We start from the raw sequence: 23,243 nt of genomic DNA, 5'->3' as shown, positions 1-23,243 counted from the left end.
AGAGAGAGATTCTTGTCTGATGTTAATAAAACAAGATCCATTTAGAAAAATCTGACTGTGGTACTTTGTGGAACAAAGTTGAGGAGAAGAAACCATGTCCCAAAGGACACTGAAAAACGATCTTTACAATTTTTAGAAGGGTAATTGTGCCACCGTACTCATACTCCTGCTCCCATTAAAGAAAAATAATAATCAGAACACAAACAAAAGATCCTCAGTGTCTATAAAGCTCTTGTTGTTGGTCACACATGAGCTCAGATTCAGGTCAGATGTTTCTGAAGCATCTTTTAGTGAGTGATGAAACGTTCTACACATTTATTCCTCGAACAGCAGCTGTCATTCTAGCAGAATGACCACTTTAAAGAGGAATCAAAGAAGTGCAGCTTTTACTCGATGACAACTAATTAAAAACCACATCAGAGCAATTACACTAATAGTAAGAAATACCACGCATCACCAGAGTGCAGCTCTTCTCGGAGCCCTGAGTGGTTCACATGTTACTTCTTTGTTGCTTTTTCAAAGTTCGCTGTGGAGAAGCAGCTCTATAGGTAAAGATCTATAAATATTTTCTACATTGACAAAAATTTAAGGTCAGAAATAGGTCCCTTTAACCATATATTAACTTAAATACCCAGTGCCTTTCAGATCTGACAGAAGTGAAATCTATTAGAATAATGGAGTTTGGAGGACATGTTTGCCTTTTAGGTCATATAATTTGAAATGATATCCTTAGAAAGAATAAATAAAAGTACCTTAAATATTAATGCGGGCTATCTAGAGTGATCTAGAGTTCTTAGCTCGCATTAAAGGCCTTATTTCCATTTGATGTCTTTTGATTTTGGTGGTGGGGTTTTGTGATAGGGAGGCAAAACTGAGCCACACTAAAATTGAGACCTCAATACAGGAAAAATCTAGCTTTTTCTTTTTAAAGCAAGGAATGAGGAATTTAGTTAACACCGTTTCTACCTGAAGGTGTAATTGGATTCAGAAAAAGGCTAACGTAAAGCAGGACCAGGTCTGACATGCAAAATCTTCACAAGGTAACAAGAGTCCGTTTGGTTTGTTCGCTGTCATTTCTCATTATAATCTTTGTCACGAGAATGGATTCATGTTATGCCATTTTCTGTTCTTGTTACAATCTTTGTCACATGAATAAGATATCAGGGTATTAATGCCTGGCATACAGTTTTCCATGTGTGCTGATACTGTACAAGACTGCGCTGACCTTTGCAACATTACGTACTCTGATTGGCTGTTCATTTCACCTCTTTCCCACAAGTTAATAAGGCTGTAAAAAGCAGAGAACTGAAATGGCCAGCCAGTCAAATTATAGAATATTGAAAAGGTCAGAGCAGTACAGCACAGAGGAAAAAAAAATTATGGAATATATGGTGCATTAAAATTCTTGTGACAATGATTATAACAAGAACGGAAAAGGATACCCATTTATGCTATTTCAATCTAGGGAACCCCACGGGATGATAATCCCTGGACAGCCGTCATTTACACATCCCTGAATCATACATGAGAAATTATCTGCATATGCTGGTTTTTGTTTAAAATAATAATGGTATAGGAAGCATCCTACTATTCAACAATAGGAGCATTAAATGTAAGATTTTGGCATTACAAGTGGATATTAATGTTAACATTTTAATAGGACTTCATATTTGAAACTGAAGGACAGGTTCTTTGCAAGTAAAATCGGTAGGATGTGAGATTTATTTTGGTTGTTTCTTCATTTACTTTTTCATTCAAAATAAGATAGAAAAGTGGGAATGAATGAATTAACCTTTTTGAAAAATCTTTTAGAATGTGGAGTATCCTGAAACAACATCTTGTTTATTTAAAAATTTTACGTGACCTATAAAAAACATGTTTTTGACTTGTGATGTGTGAAGCTGGCCAATAAAAAAGGATCTTTCCTTCCCCTGCATCCTCAGTGGAAAGAGAGACAGAGATAGATAGATAGATAGATAGATAGATAGATAGATAGATAGATAGATAGATAGAAAGAAAATACTGAAATCAGAAATCCCTAAGTTACTGTTTTGAGATATGCACTGACTACTCATTTTAAAAATTATTTTTATGTACATTTTAGCATTTCTTACAGAATTTTTTAGTCTGTGAAGATATATGTTTTAACAGTTAGCTTTATACTTTCTGAAGATGTATTATTTCACTAATAAAGTAAACATTTTATAGCCCAAAGCTAGACTCTAAAGGCATTGGTGAATAAGGATGCCAAATGTGACCTAATTATTTTTTGTAAGCTGAATAAATGCACTTGGATTTTTACTTGAAGACGAGCTTACACATGGATGAAATAACCCTAAAATCAGTAGTTCTGCATGCTTAAGACTAATCACCAAGTGTTCCCGGGCACTACCCTCCGACATTCTCATTTATCAGGTCTGGAGTGGAACTTAGCTTTGGGAACGTTTAGTAAGAATTCTCAGGTGACTTTGCTGTAGGTGAAACCTGGACCACTGATATGCACCACACCTTTCTGCAAAGAGCCTAGTGCAACCCCCGGTTAGAGCCCAGTGGGGCGGACCACAGGCAAAGGGGGAGGCGAGGGGGACTCCACTTCAGACTCATGGTGCCTGGGGGAGGGGGTGGGGGCAGCGAGCTGTGGTTCCGGAACATTGAAGCTTTTGCGGGCCTGCACCTTCCATTTATACTCACAAATAGGGTCAGTGCTGAGGCCAGCCAGACAGGAGTGGCCACCTGTGATAGGAAATGCTTATCATTTTAGCATTTTCCAGCCTGATTCTTTAGGCTGAACCAACGGGACTGAATTTTCCAGTCCACTGAAAACCCAAGTATATGCATCGAAAGGTAGGGAAAAAATCACACCCTCTCAAGAGGAGGGAATCAGAGGACTTGCATTTTAAGAATTTTCCCCAACACCTAGGAGTCAAATTGTTGAAGCTCAAAGAAAGAAAGAGAGGGCAGTGAGAGTGAAGGGGAGGAAGTGCTCAAGCCTGTGACTCCTTTTCTGATTTCCATACAGGAGACTTTGAGCTCCGTTCAGGGCTGACACCCTGCATGTTGGCAGGGGTGAGAAATCACGAGACCCGCTCAGCTGCGTGGCTGCTGGAGACGTACGAGTCCCTTTTTTGAGCTGAACAAAATGGTTTATGTAATTGCATACTTCTCATAATTATTGAGTAATTATATACTTCTTATAATTACTGAGTAATCATTGTTCTATAACTAGAACTTAATGTTACAACTAATTGTATAATTACCATGTATTAATGTTTTCTGGGAAACTTAGAATAAAGTGGTACTTAATATATTTTCCCGTGCCATGCCATTTTCAAAGCTGGCGATGGTGTTTGTTTTACAGCTAGAAATTTGCTTCAAACACCAACAAATTGCAAGAGAAACAGAGCTCCACCAATATTTTCATCCTAGATGTTAACTCATCGATCTGACATCTGCAGCTAGCTTGGCGTTTGTAAACTTGTCTTCCCTTGGCTTAGTTTTAGAATTTTCATTGTTGTTTTGCAATATTCAGTCTTTCAAAAGAAGTGCACAGTTACACTTTAGAGGTAATTACACATCTGCCCTGGTCGTGCAGGATAAGTGGACCGTTTCGAAATTTTGCGACTGGGCGGATGGCAATAGTGGTAGCTCTTTCCTCTACAACTGAAAAGGCTTCCGGGGAGCTAGGCATTATGGGGACGTCCCTTAAGGAGTCCTTCAGATGTGGCTAATTTAATTTTTCCGTAGACAGTGGTTGAAGTGATTCATATGTAATCTTAACCAAGTTTCTTGAATGCGGGAACTATGTCTTACATTTTGAGCTTATTGTTCCCTGCACCTACCTAAGTCTACTCCCAATGCAGATGGGATTCAAATAGCCTTCTGCCAAATCAAGTTGACCAGTTGTAAAAATCCTATGGAAGCTAATATGTCATAATTTGGAAATGCCTTTCCATGCATAGTGACATCACCAGAGGCTACTTTGAGGGGTTCGGAACTTCTTGCTAATATGGTATGCATATATAGTAGTGCATTGTCCATTTTTAGGAATTTAGAACCATTCCTAAGCTGTGAGTATGTCTTTATCCTGTTTTACTAAAAATGAAAAGGAATTATTATTCCCATGTTTTAGCCCATAGGTACTATTTATCCCCTTTGGGGAAGATTAAAGCTACGTATAATAAAATGTGTTTTGGCAAAGGAAGAAGACTATTTGAAATTAACGTTACTGTTCTTAATAGTTCTTTTTTTTCTGTGTTGACAGTAATTATAAGTAGATTTTACTAAAATGAAGCAATATTTTGAATAATTTGCCTCATGGAAACTTCAGGAAGCATCTAACATAGAAAGCAACATAAATGTATCCACACAGTTTTCATGTTTGGCCCTATTAAGTCTGATTTCTAACTCTTCTTAGCCTTGAATGTATCCCAGTTGCGTAGGAGAGGGAGATGAAACACTTATCAGCAGCAGGATTTCCCTGTGTCCTAAACATGCTAAGGTTTGAGGATGGCTTTGCTGAAGCTCCCAAAGGATGGTGGACCCAGTGACGATGCATTGACCATGATCCTTTTATACAGCCAGGCAGCCTCTGCATTTTCCCACAGAGCTCAAAAGTAGCTCTCCTGATCAAAGTGACTCCATATTGCTTTCCACCCCCAGCTGCTTCTCGGGACACTCTGACCAATTCTGATTTAAAGGAGCTTTAGATAGAAAGCAGTCAACCTACCTCTCAAGCAAAATGAGCAGAAATCACCCCAACTGATGATAAATGAAATATCTGACTCATCTTTGACTATATTTATAGCCAGAACAATTCTATTTCGGGGAAAAGAGTGTGATTTCCTCCTAGTCTGCACATCACAGAAACTTCAAGGATTTGAAAAACCCTCAAACAAATTGTAAATAATTCACCAAGCGATCAGTTTATATGTCAGCACAGTATTTTTACCTATATGCATAATACTTGGGATGTGGCTTTATACTGTCTGAGGATATCAGTGCATTTATTCTGATCCCTGCGATGAGTGAATTCGAGAACATCATGTTCACTCAGGTTAACATTGTGTTCACAACATAATCACATAAAAGTGGGCCCATTGAGAGTAGCACATGGAATGCCTCTTAGGGTGGTAATAGTGTAGTTTAATTTGGTACTGTATATTTAGGAACCCAAGAAAATGCTGAAATAGCAGGAAAGAATCCTTAACTGCACGCTAGTTTTAATCACTTTCTTTTTTAATCAGCAGATAATAACTACACTCTTCTGCATGACACACGGATCATGCACAGTGGTGAAGAGCCAGACCTTTGGGTGCTCGTCGATGGCCTGGTTCCGTTTACTAACTACACTGTACAAGTGAATGTTTCAAACAGCCAAGGCAGCTTGACGAGTGATCCTACAACTATTGCAATGCCGCCAGGGGGTGAGTCTGAGAACAGCGTCGGCTATCTCAATTTATATAAATGTCTGAGAACCAAGTTGCTATTGAACACCTTACCTTGTTTATTGCTAGAAGTAGTGTATTTTTAAAAAAACCTTTGAGGCTTAATTTTATTTCTCGTGAGTTTGGCTGTTTTATTTTATTGAACCCCGTTTAGGAATACTATTTTAATGTTTTGTTGAGACTTTCTTCACCTCACACCGTGTGTGTATGCATGTGTATGCCCACACACATACTTATAGCTCTTGCTTTATGCGTGTTCAGAAGATTGGGAAATGCTTTTTTTGTTTGAGACTTTATTTTGATACAAAATTTATACGTTTGAATTCGAGCTTTAATTTTTTAGCACACATAGTTCTCATTTCTGGTTTTTCTAAGGAACTAATTTCTATGTATACCTAAGCCTTTCCATTTGGCAGAAAAAAGGGCAGCGTGCAAGTAATAGAATAGGAAAACTGTGCTCACACGACTGGAAAGATGCATACACATACACACACGCACATAATTCAGCTAAACATACAAGTTCCTATGCTGACTCACTACACGCTGTGTGAATGGGTCTCAGAGGGTTAGCAGAGGGGCTAATATTATGGAAATAGGAAGAAGCTGAACTATTGTTTAATAATGATGCAGTAAAAGTGAAGTCGGAGGCTAAGGATTGGTTTCATCTCTGCTCTGTGAATGCTCGTGTCATAATGGCCTGCGGCTCTACGCTCAGTGGGTACCACGCAGTCATTCACTTTATGTTCTCAGAAACCCGGAATCTGGGAGATGGCCCTTCACCAAGAAAGGAAGCAAAATGTCTTCCAAGACAGACGGTGATTTGCTCAAGTTTATTACAGCCATTAGATGTACTTTTTTTTTCATCATTAGATTGTTGTTGATTACAATTAGGAAACTTATAGCTTTGAAATTATCTTTTTTATGACCTTGTGGCAGTTTAAAGGTGATACCTCATTGATTAAATAGGTTTTAGTTCATGCTTCCTTTTACTTAATGACCTGAAAACATATTATCCTGATTTACACATAAAATCATGCTGAAAAGCATGTGGCATTCACGAGAATATGTGTGTTTAAGTAGAATTAAATTAGTACTGAGAGTTATTAAAGAAATCTTCCATGCCTTTGTCCAGTGAACTGTGCTTCATACTGAAATGAATAATAAATGAACCAGTGTACAGAAGCAAACCAACGGATGGGCAGAGAAGGTTCTATATGCTATTTACTTTCCATTATATTTGGATTGTTATCATTATTGCCATTTCCTGGATTTCAATATTAGATCTCTTTTATGATGATGTTGAATTCCTACTCATTCAATGCTGGTTTACGCAAAATTTGTAATGATAATATCCTTAGCTTTGCTTTTTCCTCAGTGTAGTTTAAAAACGTAATAGAAGGTTTGAGCAAAACAGAAATGGTATTTATTTTTTATCTTTATCAAAGTTTTGCTATCAAATATGGGCTCAGAAACCTCCTCCTAATCTGCCCAAGTCCTACTCACTTTTAAGGTTTTAAGTTAGAAATTGGTCCATCAGAAGGTCATCTTGTGCCAGCCGAGCCTGAGATGGGACCCTCCCGTATCCGCTGTAGAATCCCATTGTATTGAAAGGGCCTATCTGATCTGTCACCATTACTGGTTAGAAGATCCTACAGAGCTGGGACGATTTCTTATTCACATTTTTATCTTCTTTGCCTAGACGAACTCGGACACCTAGTAAGTGTGTAATGAATAATGGGTGAGTGAATGAATGCATAAATCAGTCAAGATAGCTTAATTATGAGTTGTAAATTGTAAGTTCGTCATCGCTCAGAACTACTCAGGACTCATCTTCTAAGTCTCGTATTTACCCAAGGGTGGGGAACCGTGGCCTCCTCTGTGTTCTTGTCCACTGTAGGAATAGGGCAGCCACGCAGATGTAGGGGACCCAGACTGTGAGGATGACTGGAGTGTCGAAGGTAAGAAACAGTCTCAGATTGCAGCCGTTCGTCACTCCCTGAGCCCTTCCCTGTGGTGCTTACTTTTCTTCGGCAGGCGTAGGGTGAACAGACCTTGGTTTTCACAGGAATTGAGAAAAGGACAGATAACGGGACCCTATGTACCCCGGTAGGTCATCTCTCAGCTGATGGTTACGGGGCATCTTATTTGATGTTAGCTTTCTCTATTTTTCTAATGAGAAAAAAAAATATGACCGATGTGCAGTTTTTCTATACCAATTATACCTCAATAAGGCCAGATAAATTTTTTTAAAAACTGAAGTCCAACAATATCTAATTTTAAACCCTAGTTAATTCCATCAGATCTTCCAGCTTCGTTGCTGCTACTGTTTAATGAAATTAATGTTAAAAAAAAATAAAACTCTTAACGTTCAACAAATGAAAGAGAAATAAGAAAAGAAACATGATTAAACAATATGATGAACACAGGTTATTTTGAATATGGAAATTAAGGCACTTGAGACCATAAAAGCAATAGCTCTGTACATACGTAGTGGAAAATCTCAAGTAGCACGCTTTTTTTATTTTAAAAATTAATTTCAAATATTATTTGGTCAACTGGAGGAGGTTTTTTATTTCAATTATAGAGCATATCCTTACCTACTTCTGTGTACTCAGGTTTTTGTACTGCTACAAGTAACTATATTTTAGGTTGTTTGTATTATAATAACATAATGTTCGTATTTAGCATTAAGGGATCCTTGGAAATGAAGAATATACTTAATCCAAGCGCTTGAATAGCATTATAGTCCAAGTTCAAGAGTTCTAGGAAAATAATTAAAAAAATAAAAATGGAATCCAAATGTTAATCCATAAATATGAAACTTTCCTGTGACCTTTACCCCTTCAAGCTCTGGAGTTACTAATGGGGTTAGGATTTCAACTCTTAATGGGGCCCGTGCATTAGTGCTTGGTATGCACGGAATTCAGCGTTTAGTTTAGTAAGTGGTTGACATTGGTGATGTCCCTTAATTTGCTTAAATCTAATTGGCTCTTTTATCAGTCAAACCTGTATGGATTGGCAATTGATCAGAAAGGGTCAGCCATGACTCTGCATGTAGTTAAACGACAGGACCACCCGTTAAAGCTGCAGCTGCATGATAATAAGCAAAGGAAGAACAAATGCGCTTAGAGGAGGAAGGCAAAGACGCTGAGAAGTTTTGCAGGATCTTCAAGTTCAGAACAAAGGCATTATGGAGTATATAAATTTTAAATACACTGCATTTTGCCTCCAGACTTAAACCTTTTTTTCCAGATGAACTGAAATCTTGTCTGAAACTGTCTTTGTTACATCAAAGAACTACTCAGAAAGCTAAGAGAGACAGAAGAAGCATAAAAGGGCATAGTTTAAAATGATTAGTGACAAATTCCATACTGATGAGCTGGAAACAGATTTTTTATGAAAATTTTATATTTTTCCAAAAGGAATAATTTTATTCTATTTATCTTTTTCTACCCTGCTTTATTGTTAGTGAAAGGAACTCAGAGCCACCTAAAGTTTGTCAACTCAATCCAGTTTTCCATGACAATGAATAACTTGTCATTCATACCTTCAAATTGATGAGAATTATTAAAATCTACAAACTTTGAAAAACTACTAAGCTTGAGGAAAGTGTTGTTTTCCAAAGGTGTGTTACCAGAAAATCAAAAATGAGGAAAGGCGAATAGTTGTGGTTTGTTTCAGAATTTGTTTTAGTTACACCAACTAAAACAGAGATGAAAGAAAAGGGGTGAAATCTATTTGGAATTAATAATTAGGCACATTGTAAAAGCGTAGGCTTTGGAATCCTATAAACTTAGACTTGATTCCACTTCTTTCCACCTCTGGCTGGGTGACTGTGAGCAAATCCACAAATATACCTGAGCCTTAGTTTGTTTATCCATAAAACAGGCATGATGATAATTCCCACCTCATAAAGAATGAAACAACAGAATATATGTGACACACTTAGCACAGTGCTTATCTTGTTAAACGCATGCTTGTTACTTTCTTTGTTCTCTGTTTCTACCAAGACGTTTTTGGCCTCTTGTGATATTGTGATTTATAATAAGAAATTCTTATGTGATCCTCATCCCTGTTTCTGACACAGAGCCCCTTGGAATTTTCTAAGTGATGAAAGCTATACTGTGTGTTTTGTTATGTTAATGAGGTGACTTCCTGGAAAGCACCTAAAGGTAGGGGCTGGTTACAGTGGAGCCAACCAGGTGATTAGAAGGTGAGAACATTCAGTCCTAGCCTTCTCACCTCCTGCGATGCAAAAAGAATGTGAGATTAGATTTAATCACCAGTGGCCCACGGTTTAATCAGTTGTGCTATGAAAGGAAGCCTCCACATATACCCAGAAGGAGGGGGCTCGGGGAGCTTCCAGGTTGGAGATTTAAAAAGAGTGATATGTCAGATAGGACAGGAAGCTCTGCCTCCTTTCCCCATGCCCTGCCCTTTGCATCTCTTCCATCTGGCTGTTCCTGAGTTGTATCTCTTATAATAAACCAGTCATCTAGTGTGTACATGGGTTTCCTGAGTTCTGTGAGCCCGTCTTACAAGCTAATCAAACCCAAGGAGGGAGTTGTGGGAAGCCTCCTATCGGGTGATTCCCTGGGCTTTGCAAGGCGTCTGAAATTTTAAGAGGAGGCTGTCTCGTGAGACTGAACTCTGAAGCTGTAGAATCTGATGCTATTTTGGAGTAAATAGTGCAGAACTGAGTTGAATTGTAAGGCACCAGTTTGTGTCGGGAGCACGGCTTGGTGGTGGTATGGGAGAGCTGCACTCCACACACACTGGACTTGGGTGTGTGGACGCTTTTTTGAAGGCTGGAAAATACCCTACAGAGAGAGCAGGTGAAAATCAGTCTTTTGCACATGCTGGGGAGTCGAGAATAATTTTGTTGTGCTATATCCCTAGCTCCTCCTAATTTGCTCCTTAGAGTGTTGACATAAATATGACCAGGCCAGGAGCCCTGATAAGGGCGGGTTGGGATGTGTGTTGGATAATCAAGAAAGCAAGAAGGATGAAAAGTGACTTTCCATTTTGAAATAGCTTAAAGGCCTCTGTCCATGACTTCTGGATCATAATTTACAAATATTTTTTTACATCAAACTCTGATTGGTTTTCTTGGGATTTCAGTGGACCGAAAAGCAGCATGTTTTTTCTTACTAGATTTCTTCTGTTGTCCTACCAAGGCACTTAATGAATACAACTTTATGATGATGTTTCATTTCCATTATGTTTATATTTTATTTGTAATTAAATGCTTTGTTAATACTAGCCAACAAACTTGAAATTATTTGCTAAATATTTTTCTCCCTTAATGTTCCTGAAATATATATTTTAAAAAGTTAAACCTTGGAAATGCAAGTTTATTTTCATTTTTACTTAGTAGGAATTCTTAGTTGTTCAGACAATGCACATTTGAATAACTAAGTGAAATGTTTATTTTTTAAAATGTAACTAATTTTTGCCCAATAATGTTGCTACAAGAATATGTTAACCACTGATATTTCATAGATTGAACTACTCAGTTAATTTTTGTTGCAGTTTTACGAGATTGGGACACTCTTTCACTTCTCTCAGGCTATGTAACAAACCACCCCCGAACTTAGCAATTTGAAACGACCACTGTATTTTTCCTCATGATTTTAACAGTTGTCCATTTGGGAAACTACAACTGATTCTACTAAGAGCTACAGAAGTTGCTTTTGAAGTAGAGTAGTTGACTGTCTACTTTGGCATGTTACAGAATAAATAGGGATGTGTATTAATCTGCTGAGTCTGTTAAGAGTAGGTAGTTGAGTGCCTACTGTGCGCCAGCGGAGCAGGAAATGCTTGAAAAGGAGCAGAATGACCATCTGTGCGGAGCACGCTGCCCTAGTCGGAGGGGCGGGTCAGTGCTCTCAGGTTCTTCTCTTAGGTTAAGTTTTTCAGTAGCTCTGCTGTGAAAAGGAAAAAGAAAAAAAAAATTTATTCTATCCCTCTGATTGGTAGGGAGCTGAGCCTGTGATGTGTGGCATGATGTGCTCAGTGCATTATTTTGTTCCTTCAGTTATTGAAGGAAAAGGAAAACTGATTTTTTTTTCTTTTCCTTTTTTTCTCATCTCAACCCAAATCCCTTTTGAAGACCTCAGAGGAGGGGTGTCTGGGTTGCACTATGGACCAACCATGAGGAGGATGGTATTATTCTGTGACAGGCTCTCTAAGAGAATTGGGAACATTTAGAAGCTCAAAAAGTGGGGCTAGAACTAAAAACAAACAAAAAAAGAATTACAAATGCAAAGTCCATTTTATCTTACACTTTCCTCAGTCACTGTAGCACTGAGAACTATGAAATACATCTGTGCCTTTTAAAATCTGTTCAGTACCATGTCAAGATGCTACATTTTTTTGCTTTTATAAAAAGTAGACGTTTGCTTGCAGTGTGCAAATGTAGATCCCATCAGCATGTTTTCTGTTTCTCATCTGCTCTGAACCCGCTTTGATTTATTTGCAAGATGTAAGTTGAAAGGTCACCGTGCAGGTAGCCATGAGGTATCTTAAAAATGAAAAAGGATGCAAAGGGATGGGGAAAAAAGAAAAGCTGTAGGTTAGAAATTGAATAGGCTAAGATGGTACCTTATTCAGCGGCAGCAGGAAAGGAAAGATTAAATGCCTTATATAATGTAAAAGCCACAATGAAGACACAGGATTGTGAGGAACAGCATTCTTTAAAACAATGACATTCTAGCACATAAACAGATGTTTTGTCGTCACCTTCGGTATATTAAAAGCTATACCATTTTCATTGCATCCAATTCATATGAATCTTTAGAATAGTTGTGCATAATGTTTTATTTTTTGTATGTCTTCCAAATGTGCTGCTATTTTTCCCCTGGAAAAAATCAACCCGTTGAAAGTAGGTGCATTCAATGAATAAAAAGTATTTAAATTCTTAATAAAATAATGTACTTTTGAAAACACATACCAGGCCATTTAATGTAACCTGTGCTTCCTCCCATGTATGTTAGGAGAATACAACCAAAGCATTTATAACTGTCTTAAACATGCTCTCAAATCCTTTCTGAAATATCTTTCCTTTACCTTCTTAGAATTGATCATTTAATCTGTGTGTGTGTGTGTGTGTGTGTGTGTGTGTGTGTGTGTGTCTAAGGTTACATTACAACACCAAAGAGAAGGATTCATTTATAATTTGTGAAATTTTCCTAACTCATCATATTCACCGTCTTGACAATGAATTCCCTGCTTATAAAACCTCTTCAGAAAGAAACGAACTCCTGAACCATGGAGAAAGAGGGAAGGGAACTTTGATGTGTTCTTATGGTGGACATACCAAGCCCCCAGCAAAGGGCTGCCAGCTTCTCACATTTGCATAGTCCCATGTGGTTTTGTATAGAAATACAATCTCCCCTCCCCCCACACACACCAAAACTAAGTGCCCTCTTGGGTGGGATGTATTATTCCTGTAAGTCCTATTGATATTTTTAAAAAACAATATTTTTAAAAAGAGTGCAATTCCCCTTTCTGTTTTTGATTTTGTGGGCGTTTTTTTAAATCTTGGAATAAAGGTTTGTCTATAACTTTAAGGTTAAAACACAATCATGTCTGACTGATCATACAGTTTGAAAGCAACTTGAAGTTTTATTTGAATTTTTATGGTGCCCTAAAGAAATTTTTGCTTTTTAAAAAAAATAATACCTCATTCTTTTTTTTCCTTCATTATCATAGACAGACTCTATGCCTGGCTTGCATAAAATCCTATGAACATATACATGTCTGTATAAATACTTTTACAAAAGTGAGACAAGTTCTTAATATATCTTAAGTACTTGAAAACCATATTTCCAATGTCTTTTCATTAAGAACTTTGAGAAAATTCATAGTATCACTGTCAAGTCTAAAGGTTCTAGAGACCTGTAAAAGCTTAATGAAGACTAGGATGTGAGAACAGTGGGCACATGCACTACAGGTACTACGATATTCTTATTTATTAATTAATATTAATAGGTGAAACTGGAAGTGTGAGGGTCCCTAGCACATACTTTATAAGAGCAACCCTTCTTTTACATTTGGATGATCTTTTTGTAACTTACACCGCCTTCCATTGAAATGGTCCCTGTGCATGTATCGTGCTTATCTACTAGAGTAAAAATTCATGGCGGGGGCAGACTGAATGTGTGGGTGGCAATAGGTAGAAGGTTCATAGTTGACCCCCTGTTCCTTGCTCTCCCCCCTCTCTTTTTCTCTGTCTCTCTTTTCTCTCCCTTTCTCTTTCTTCCATCCATCCTGCCTCCCTCCCTCCTTCCTTCCCTCCTCCTTTTCTTTTCTTGCCAGGTCCCTCTCATTATTCACCTAGGCTCCGAGCATGTAGTAGGAAAACAGTTGTATTCTATCCCTCTGATTGGTGAGGAGCTGAGCCTGTGATGTGTGGCATGACGTGCGCAGGGCACTTGTTTTGTTCCTTCAGTTATTGAAGGAAAACGAAAACTGAATTTTCTTTTCTTTTTTTTCCTTTTTTTCTCATCTCAGCCCTGCTCTTCGCTTCCTTCCTGGAACATCTGTTAATAAGGAGCTCCGTGTCACTAAAACCCGAGCCTCCTCCCTCTGGGGAATTTTCTTTAATGAGCGTCTTGTGGCCACACTTCCTCTGCGGGGTTTTGAAATGTGTCTCCTCGCCAGTTACATCTTTATCCTGGATTCCACCGTTTGCGGGCTGTGCGGCCTCCTTGAGATTTTTCCCTCTAGGAGATCACAAACGCAACTCCCTCAGGAAGTAATAGCGGCCTTGTGTTACTTTTGCACCCAACAGTCTTTCACCCTCCCCGCCCTTTCTTTTTGTTTGTTTTTTGTTTTGTTTTGTTTTGTTTTTTTAGCTGAGCCATCCTGCCAACTGTTGGCAGCTCAGCAGCAGCCCAGCTCCGGCCGAGACTCAAACCGCTGTTGCTCAGAGCTCGCACCACCCTTTCTTTTGATTACGCTGTTCCGGTTTCCCTCTGGGCACACTGGACTCTCTATGCTCAGAGCCAGTGCAGAGCAGTAAACCAGTGTAGCCAACAGAGGCACATGGCATGTCCCGGGTTTGAATCTGGGGTTCAGTTGAGCCTGCAGCCAGTCACACTGCCCCTCAAAGAGTCTGAGAATGTAGTCAAACAGGAAGGAAGACTGGATATGAGAGAAGGAGGTAGAATGGATTGCGGAGGCATCATTTATCCCTTCTGCCAAGCTCTGCCTACACACCACCCCTTTCCCTGGCTTTGTCAAGTACAGGAGGAGCCAGCCCCTTTCATTATTGAAAGCTGTATGTGTTGGGCGGGCTTCCTGGCACTTGGAAACAACAGTGTTTCAACCACAAAACACGTGCGAGAAAGAAAAGAGTAGAGAGCCTTTAGAGAGGCATCGCCACTTCTTAAAATCAGTAGCCCAGTGCAAATTGTAGCCCCTCCACAGGTGCTGGCTTTCGTGGGAGCCCTCAAATGTGGAGAGCCCAGGAAGCAAATCTGTGAACTGCAATGATACCGACTGAGACTGTGACATCGCTGACCCCCTTCCAAAGGTGCTCCTCAGAGCCAGGCCACCTGGGACTGTCCTGAGTCTCTGTTCTCACGTCGCAGGGCCCAAGCTGTAGCAGCCACTCCTGGGCTCAGTAGCTGTTTGGCCTAATTGAAGTAACTGTACTTGACTACGATGCAGGTTTCTTACCTCTAAAACAACAGACCTGAAATAGATCAGTGGTTCTCATAGTGGGGTCCCAGACAAGGGCCATCGGCCCTACCTGGGGACATGTCCGGTTCTCAGCCTGTTGCATCAGGAATTCTGAGGGTGGAACCAAGCGACCTGCATTTTGTTAGATGCCCCCCAGGTTATCTGGGTACTACCCACATTTGAAAACCACTGAACTAAGTCATCTTTAAAACACTTACAAAGAAAAAAAAAAAATAATATATATATATATATAGTCTCGTCTGTGGCTCTGCCATCCTTATAATTGAGACACAGAAGGAAAAACAGGAGACACTGGACCCTACGCTCCCCCTGTCTTTGAATGTAGACACTCCATCCTCGGGTCCGGAGGTCTTTCTGGTGTCAGGGAGCGGGCGTGTTTGGCCCAGCCGCCCTGTGTCAGGGAGAAAGGGATGGCTAACCAGGCCCAGATGTTGATGCCCACCTGTGGCTCCAGCAAGCAGCAGACAGCATGCTGTATGCACCAAGGAGCACTAATCGGTCCTACCACGAGGACGCTGTCAGCTAAATTTCCCCTGCTCTTCGATTCCTTCCTGGAACATCTGTTAATAAGGAACTCCATGTCACTAAAACCCGAACCTCCTCCCTCTGGGGAATTTTCTTTAATGAGTGTCTTGTGGCCACACTTTCTCTGCGGGGTTTTGAAATGTGTCTCCTCGCCAGTTACATCTTTATCCTGGATTCCACCGTTTGCGGGCTGTTAGACCGCCTCCTTGAGATTTTTCCCTCTAGGAGTTCACAAACGCGTCTCCACAAAGCGGCCGACATAGTTTGCAATTGCCTGGAGAACAATGAACATGACGTAACCTTTTATTCAATAAAAATACAGGCACAGCTCGGAGACACCGTGGGTTCGATTCCAGACCCCAGTAGAGCGACACAGTCTTTTTGCTGCTGGAGGGTCTTGCCTTCAGTTTGTGAAAAAATACATTTGTGAAGCCCCATCAGGCCAAGCACAATCAAATGAGACGTGCCTGTCGTTTTCTTTGATATAAGTGATGACTCCCACTTAGATAGCACTGACCTAAACACTGGTGCTGTTTAGCATATGCTAACTCATTCACTTCTCACAAACCCTGCGAAGAAGAAAGTGCTATTATTCTCCCTATTCACACATGAGGAAGCTGAGGAAGACACTGGCTTACAACTACTCTGTTCAGGTCATGCAACCATGAAACGGCCCGCTCAGACCGAGAGTAGGGCCTTACAAGCTGCCTGCAGAGCCCCTGCTCTGCATTATATTCATGTGAAGCACCTCCCACTGACCAATCACATCGCGACTGAGCTGAAATAGGGCAGACTTCCCACCCCACCCTCGTCCACAGGGGACTGAAGATGTCGCCTGGCTCCACAGTTGTGTCAGATACAGTTTCCAGGGTACCGTTTCCTTAAAACATCAGGTACCCAAAACCTGTGGCCAACGAGTGACCCGTGCACTTCAAGTTTAAAATCTAATGACAGGAAAGGTGTTCAGTTAAAAGGGATATTTTCACAGCATTAAGCACAGGCGATGTTATGTGGTCCACACTCCATGTAGGCAGCAACCACCACCCCGCTGGGCCACCCTTTCCCAGTGTGGATCAAGGACTTACTTGTCCACCGAGTATTTTGACAAACTTCCTTCATATTCGCCTATAAATTTCCAAGATAGGCTCTAATTAGGCGAAGAGAATATTAAAATAACCTCATATTTATTTATTTGGGAGAAAACACTCATTTACCTTTACTGAAATTATTTACTTTTCTGAATTTTGAGCTCTCCACTGCCATGCGCTGTGATTTTCATTCTTTCTTTGGTTTGTCATAGAAAATATAAGTTTTCGGACATGATGTGCTGTCACAGAGGCTTTTGTGTAGGTATGCGGTGATCTCTATAGAATTTGTTCAAATACATTTGCCCAAAACATTAGTGTGTAACTGCCATATCATTATTGCTAATTCCTAAGTCGTCCTCTCTTTGGGGCGATTTTAAAATTGAATTATTTGAGTTAATGCGTCTATATGTCAAGGGAAATGAATAGATGTGATCTCATTGCACATAATTTGCACTCTTGTAAAGAGAGACAATTTATCTAATGTTAATTTTCTAATTTTTTGAAACTTCATTAAAAGAGCAAGGAAGCCTATATTTGTAAAAAGAAATGAATGAATGAATGAATCCTTTTCTCCCTGTATTAAAACAATTTTCCATGAACAGATTAAAAACATAACAGTCACATGAGGACACTCAGTCACAAGTGGGATATTGGAGAGCCCAGCCATGTGAACAGGGTGGCATGTAAGGGAATCACACTGGTCACAGCAGCGACCATCTGCATTCTTTGGGCTATCAGGAAAGAGGAACACTCTTCTCATCAAAGTCAGAGGTTGAGGTGACCACAGACAAGGCTGGAATCTTGTTCACACGGTTGACTATAAATCAAGTCGGCGTGCCTCTTAAATTGTGCATTTGTGAAGTGCATAGAGTACAGTTCCTGTCCAACTACCTGAATTTTTAGTTGAGCGCCACCCACCTTCCTGGCATTTTCATTTGCTGAGCGCATGACCTCAGGCACGTTATCATTGCTCTCTAGGCTTCAGTTCGTTCATCTAAGGAGGGGTTGCATAGTCGCATAACCATCCTCGATGGGTTTTGGAAAGGAATAAAGGATGGGCGGCGTGCTCTGACAAAATCACCTGGCACAGAAATAGGTGCTCAACTATTCTCTAGAGAGTCCAAAGCATGGTCTGTAATAAGCACAAAATATGCATGAAGTATCACTATTTGGGTTGGAAATTAAACCAAGCCCTAAGCATCTAAATTTCTGTTTTCCTTGGTGACTCTTCACAGTGGCCTCTCAAAGCTCAGTGTAAGGACACAGCAGCCTGGTAGTGGTGTGCTAAATTATAAGTGAAGACTAATGCGAGGATCAAAGGTTCTCTTTGGGAGATAGCACCTGCCTGGTAGGAAAATCTTTAGCTCTCTCTCTCGGTCTCATGCATCGTGCTCTCCGTCTTGGAAATATCCTTCCACACAGCTTCGGGAATCTTGATGTTTAATTTAACACAAAGGTCTTTGAGAAACACAACAGGGGGTGGTTTCTGGTGGTTGTGGCATTGAGGAAATTGAAATGTACATGCTTTTTCCTCATTTATCAAAGACAGGTGAGAATCTAAACTGACATTTTATATCAAATGAATTATGAACTGTGTACTTTGTACCTAGGGGAACAACAGCTAAATTAGAGTTTGGGATAAAAAGAAAGAGAGACAAAAATAGCTTTTTAATAAAACATACAGTAATTTCTGTTATGAGAGTGACATGGCCAAACCCAGTCTTTTTGTAGAACTAGTGAAGGGATGCAGGCTACTCTGAAATCTGTACGATTTAGATATCTTGGAGAGATTTTCTCAGAAAGGATTAGACCTAATTTTTTTTTTTAATTGTACTCAGGCTTTATGATCAGTGAAACATTCTTGATAATCCAAACTTACTTTTTACCTTTATGTCATTGCCTCCTTTCATAGGAAAGTACACACACACACACACACACACACACACACACACACACACTCACACACACGCCCCTTTTTGCAAATTCTTACTTTCTGAGAAATGAGATTAGAAGTTGCTTGAGGGAAAAATAGTATATGAGGTAAATATTCTATTCATGAAAGTACCATATTTTGTATGTCTTCTGTTTGTCTATGACCCCTGCACACATATATATGCACTCATACAAAAGCGGATTGTCCTAGTGGTTAAGAATGTGGATTCCAAAATCAACCAGATTGGGTTCCTATAGTTAGTTGGAGCAGGCTAATTTCTCCCCCTACCAGCTCTATGACCTTGAACAAGGTATAGAATCATACTTTGCCTCATTTCATGAGCTGAAATCAGTTTTCAGACATCACTCAGCACTTGTGGCCCTGCCAATGACTATTGCTTTATTCTCCCCAATACAGAATGTGAAATTAACGGCCCATTGAGGTAAGAGATGCCCCATCTATATGCTGAGTGTTTGCAGGCTAGATCTAGTTGTTAGTGTTTAATCAACTTAAATATTAGATCAAATCCCATTGTTAAGATGACTTTTATCACCAATTCTCTATGATGTTTTCATCTTTACATGACTGACATTTTGTCAGTTATTCAAAGGTTACCTGATTCCTTGGCCCTTGATTTTATCTGAGACTAGTAGATACAATGGCACCCTAAGAAAGAATCCAATGCTAAAATACAGTAGTTTATCTTAACTCCGATCTTCGTTTACTATTGTTCTTGTTAGACGCACTTAGCAAAGGGGATATTTAGTGCTCTCTTTCTAAAGAAAGTGGCTTTGACCTAGCTTGAATTTACTCATTGTTAAAATCATTCATTAACCTTGCTAAGCGTATCTATTTTTAATTTTACAAAGGTAAAATTCTTTAAAGAATTATTTTAAGTGAACTGAATGAACAATATGTTGAGTAAAAATAGGATAGACTTAATCCACTAATATTTTTGTTGCATATGTTTTAAATTATTTTTTCCAGTTGAAGATACACTACACAAAGGGCTCAAATTATCAGATTCTGAAGGAAAAAGAACTTAATCTCCGCCGCCTAGAAACTAATTTGGATGAATATGATGGTATTCAAAATAATAGGAATACTAGCAAATTCTCTTAGGAATACTAAGAGGAATTCAAATGTCAAGAGCAAAGGCTTAAATAGAGTATCTAAATCTAGGAAATCTGTGAGGAAAAAGAATAAAATTTGGTTGGTGGTTTGAGATGTGACAACAAACAAAAAATCTTCTGGGTATTATGACCACCAACTTCAGGGCCTCTAATTAGTCTGACAAAGTGACAGTTCCATATTCTCGTTGAACAAATAATGTATCTAATGAAATTCAAAGTTCCTATTTTTCTCTGAGCACAATGAACTACAGCCTTCACAGCTTTGGGGTATTTCAGAATTAACAGAGGATGCCCACAATCTGTGTGATGTTTCCTGGTTCACAGATTCACTGAAGCTGTCTTGCAGAGTAATTTTAAGCAGCTCTTTAATCTTAAACCACAAAGAGAGGCGGAGGCGGAGGTGTGTTGCCTTGGTCCTACACACGATAATGTGAAGTGGAATCTTTCATTTCTAAAAATGGTCAATAGCAATTAGTATTCAGTGGTGTCTTTTTATTCTGGTACCCCTGACCCACCTCTGCCACCGCTTTCTACATTACTCCTATTATAAACTGTAACTGGGGATATCCTTGCTTCTTTTTCCATTCTAATTAAAGCATTCTTAGTGAAGACGGGGACAATTTTTCATTTTCATGAAGAACAGTTACCAGAGCTGGGTGAGTTCTGACAATTGGATTTCATAGAACTTTTGACAAATATTTGCACCAATTTTGATGGACATAGTCTCACACCAGTAAAAGGCTGGTGAAATTCTGAGTTTTCCTCAGAAATGTAGACCCAAATGAGTCAATGAAAGACCCAAGACACGTTGTTCTATCTTCAGGTTTTATTCAATAACATACTCCAAAATATTTTGTCACTGTATTGACACACAAAATTTAAAAAAATAAATAAAAATAAAGGATTTTTTTTCCCCAAAATGTTTATTTTATGCACACACTTTTTTTCCTAGGCAGAACTTTTGTCTTAAATGCCCCTCTACAATACTGGTGACAACATTGAAAAAACGTCATCACTTCTTTAGCTCGGGTTTATAAAGCTGTAGCCCCATCTCCTGCCTCATCACTCTCAAGCCCCTTATGTTAGAAATGCTTTGAATTTGCTAAGAGCGTGTATCTTAAATGTTCCCTCAACAAACAAACAGTGACTGTGGGTGGTGACGAATATGTTAATTAACTTGGCTGTGGTAATCATTTCACAATATATACATCTATCAAATCATCTAATTTTATACCTTAAATATATACAATTTTATTTGTCCATTATACCTCAGTAAAGCTGTGGGACAAAGAACTACCCATTAAAAGCGAGGAAAAGGAAAAAGAAGTGCTTCTATTTCTTTTTTGTCTGTTGCCTCTGTTTAGTTGATAAATATGTTTGAATTTGTTCATTACTATATCCCCAATCATAGGAAAGTGCCTGGCATAAAAGTGGATGCATTTTAAGTATTAGCTGTCTTAATAGATTTTATATGTGTATATATAGATATATACACACACGCACACACATATATAGATAGATGATTTTTATGTATGTATAATATGTAATTGTCATATTACATATTATATAACATTTCTGTAGCGATATTTCTGATGTGGTTATATTGTTACATATGTACACATAAATATACACATATACAAAATACTCATTTTGATAGAGATGCTGGGAAACGGATCATTCACACCTTACTGATGGGAGTACAAGTAAATGCAGCTTACTGCAAAACAGTTTATCAAATTATATCTGAAATCTTAACTGACATTTCAACCCTACTGATTCAACAATTCTAAAAAGAAAACTGAAAGATGCATATATTAGGATACTCAGTATTATTTATAATACCGAAAATAATATCATTCTGTATCCATCCATATCCGTTTTGTTAAGTGAATGTTCCTAGTTATAAAAATACTACCTGTAATTATTTTTAGAAGTCATGTTACTGAAAAATGCCATAGAGAGTTAATGGCATAGGCAGTTTTCACCATATCTTGTAAAGCAAACAGAGTTTACAAAATAATATGTTAAAATTATTCAGCTGAACCATTTCAAAAATGATGCATAAATATACCTGAAAATAAGGAAGACTGGAAAGGAAGTTTATAATAGTATAGCAGTGGCTGTCTCTGGTTAATTACAGATCATCATTTTCTTCATTCGTTTGGTAATGTTCATATTTTCTACCACAAATATATTATTTTCACAGTTATAAACTACATATTTTTTTTAAAGAGGCACTCTGTTGAGTTCTGTAGGCACCACATTTTACCACTTGTTTAGTAATGTTTTGATTAGCAATACTGAATTCTCAAAGTTTGTTAAGTGCTCTAAAGTTTACATAAAGATACAGGAAATAAGATGTCTGCTCTCAAGGAGTTTCTATTACAAGTACTTCGGTGTACCATGGGGAAGAGCTATGGCGAGACTTAAATTTAAGATTCATCTTGGTGTTGAGAGAGCAATTATAGACTTGGAAACACTATACATACATAAAACCACAAGTTGCCATGTATTAGTCATATACTTCAGACATGTTGCTTAGCCTTTTCTAGCCTCCGTTTTCACATCTGTGAAATGGGGACATTGAAGAAAATAAATGATACAATGAGTGTATTGTAAAGTAGTATTTCAGATCTAATTTGATATCGCCGTGTTCACACTCTCTAAAGCAATCTCTTCCATATTGAAAAAAATATTCATTTTCAGATAATTGGGTCTTTATTTGTAAATGGAACTTATGGTCTGAATCTTAACAATTATTAGGATCGTAGGGGAAAGAAGATTCCTTTTTGCAAATCTTACCCACTCCCAACTCACCCATCTATCTGTTTTTGCAGGAGCTCAGTCAACCCCTGCTAGTTACTTAAAGCACCCTGTTTCACTCTCCAAAAGTCCCGGTGAGGACAAAAGGGTACTTTCCCCCTAAGTTAGGTAGAAGTGACAGGAGTTTTAGTTCTACCAGCAATGAGAAATGCAGTGTGGTCCTAACAAAGCAACTATTTTCCCACCACTGGCATTGCATAAACGGCCTGACCACACCCAGCTGGGATGGCTTAGGCAAGGATTCTCTGTTTGGGGGAGGTTAATACTGGTGGCTTTTATGCTATCGCCACTCCAAATTCAAGATGCTGGTGTTTTATTTTTAACATCCCACTGGCAGAGATAAATTCCATGACATACCTACAGGTAACACTTAATTTTTGAAAATATATATTTTTTACTAACATGAAGGCCTGTCCATTCTGCATCTTATTGAATTTCTATGGGGTTTGACTGATTCCTGAGAACTGGCACATTCAAGCTGGTTGTTCTGTGTGAGGTGCCTTGGGGACAATGAGGTGACGGAGACCCAGCTGTGACAAAGAAATAAGACCAGGAGAGGACTGTTTAGGAATGCGACTTGGACAGAAAA

At 38.8% G+C, this 23,243-nt stretch overlaps 1 protein-coding gene across 1 annotated transcript in view; it reads left to right on the top strand.

Annotated features, from left to right (window-relative positions):
- USH2A (usherin) overlaps positions 1-23,243 on the top strand; it is a 465,799-nt gene that overhangs the window by 342,734 nt on the left and 99,822 nt on the right. The window contains exon 36 of the mRNA XM_019631633.1: positions 5,244-5,423. Coding sequence (XP_019487178.1) covers positions 5,244-5,423 — 180 coding nt within the window. The remainder of the gene's footprint in view (positions 1-5,243; positions 5,424-23,243) is intronic.

The sequence above is a fragment of the Hipposideros armiger genome, unplaced genomic scaffold, assembly GCF_001890085.2.
Source record: "Hipposideros armiger isolate ML-2016 unplaced genomic scaffold, ASM189008v1 scaffold_1023, whole genome shotgun sequence".
Classification (NCBI taxonomy): domain Eukaryota; kingdom Metazoa; phylum Chordata; class Mammalia; order Chiroptera; family Hipposideridae; genus Hipposideros; species Hipposideros armiger.
Note: the sequence above shows the minus strand (reverse complement) of the source record. Positions and strands in the feature narration are given on the sequence as shown.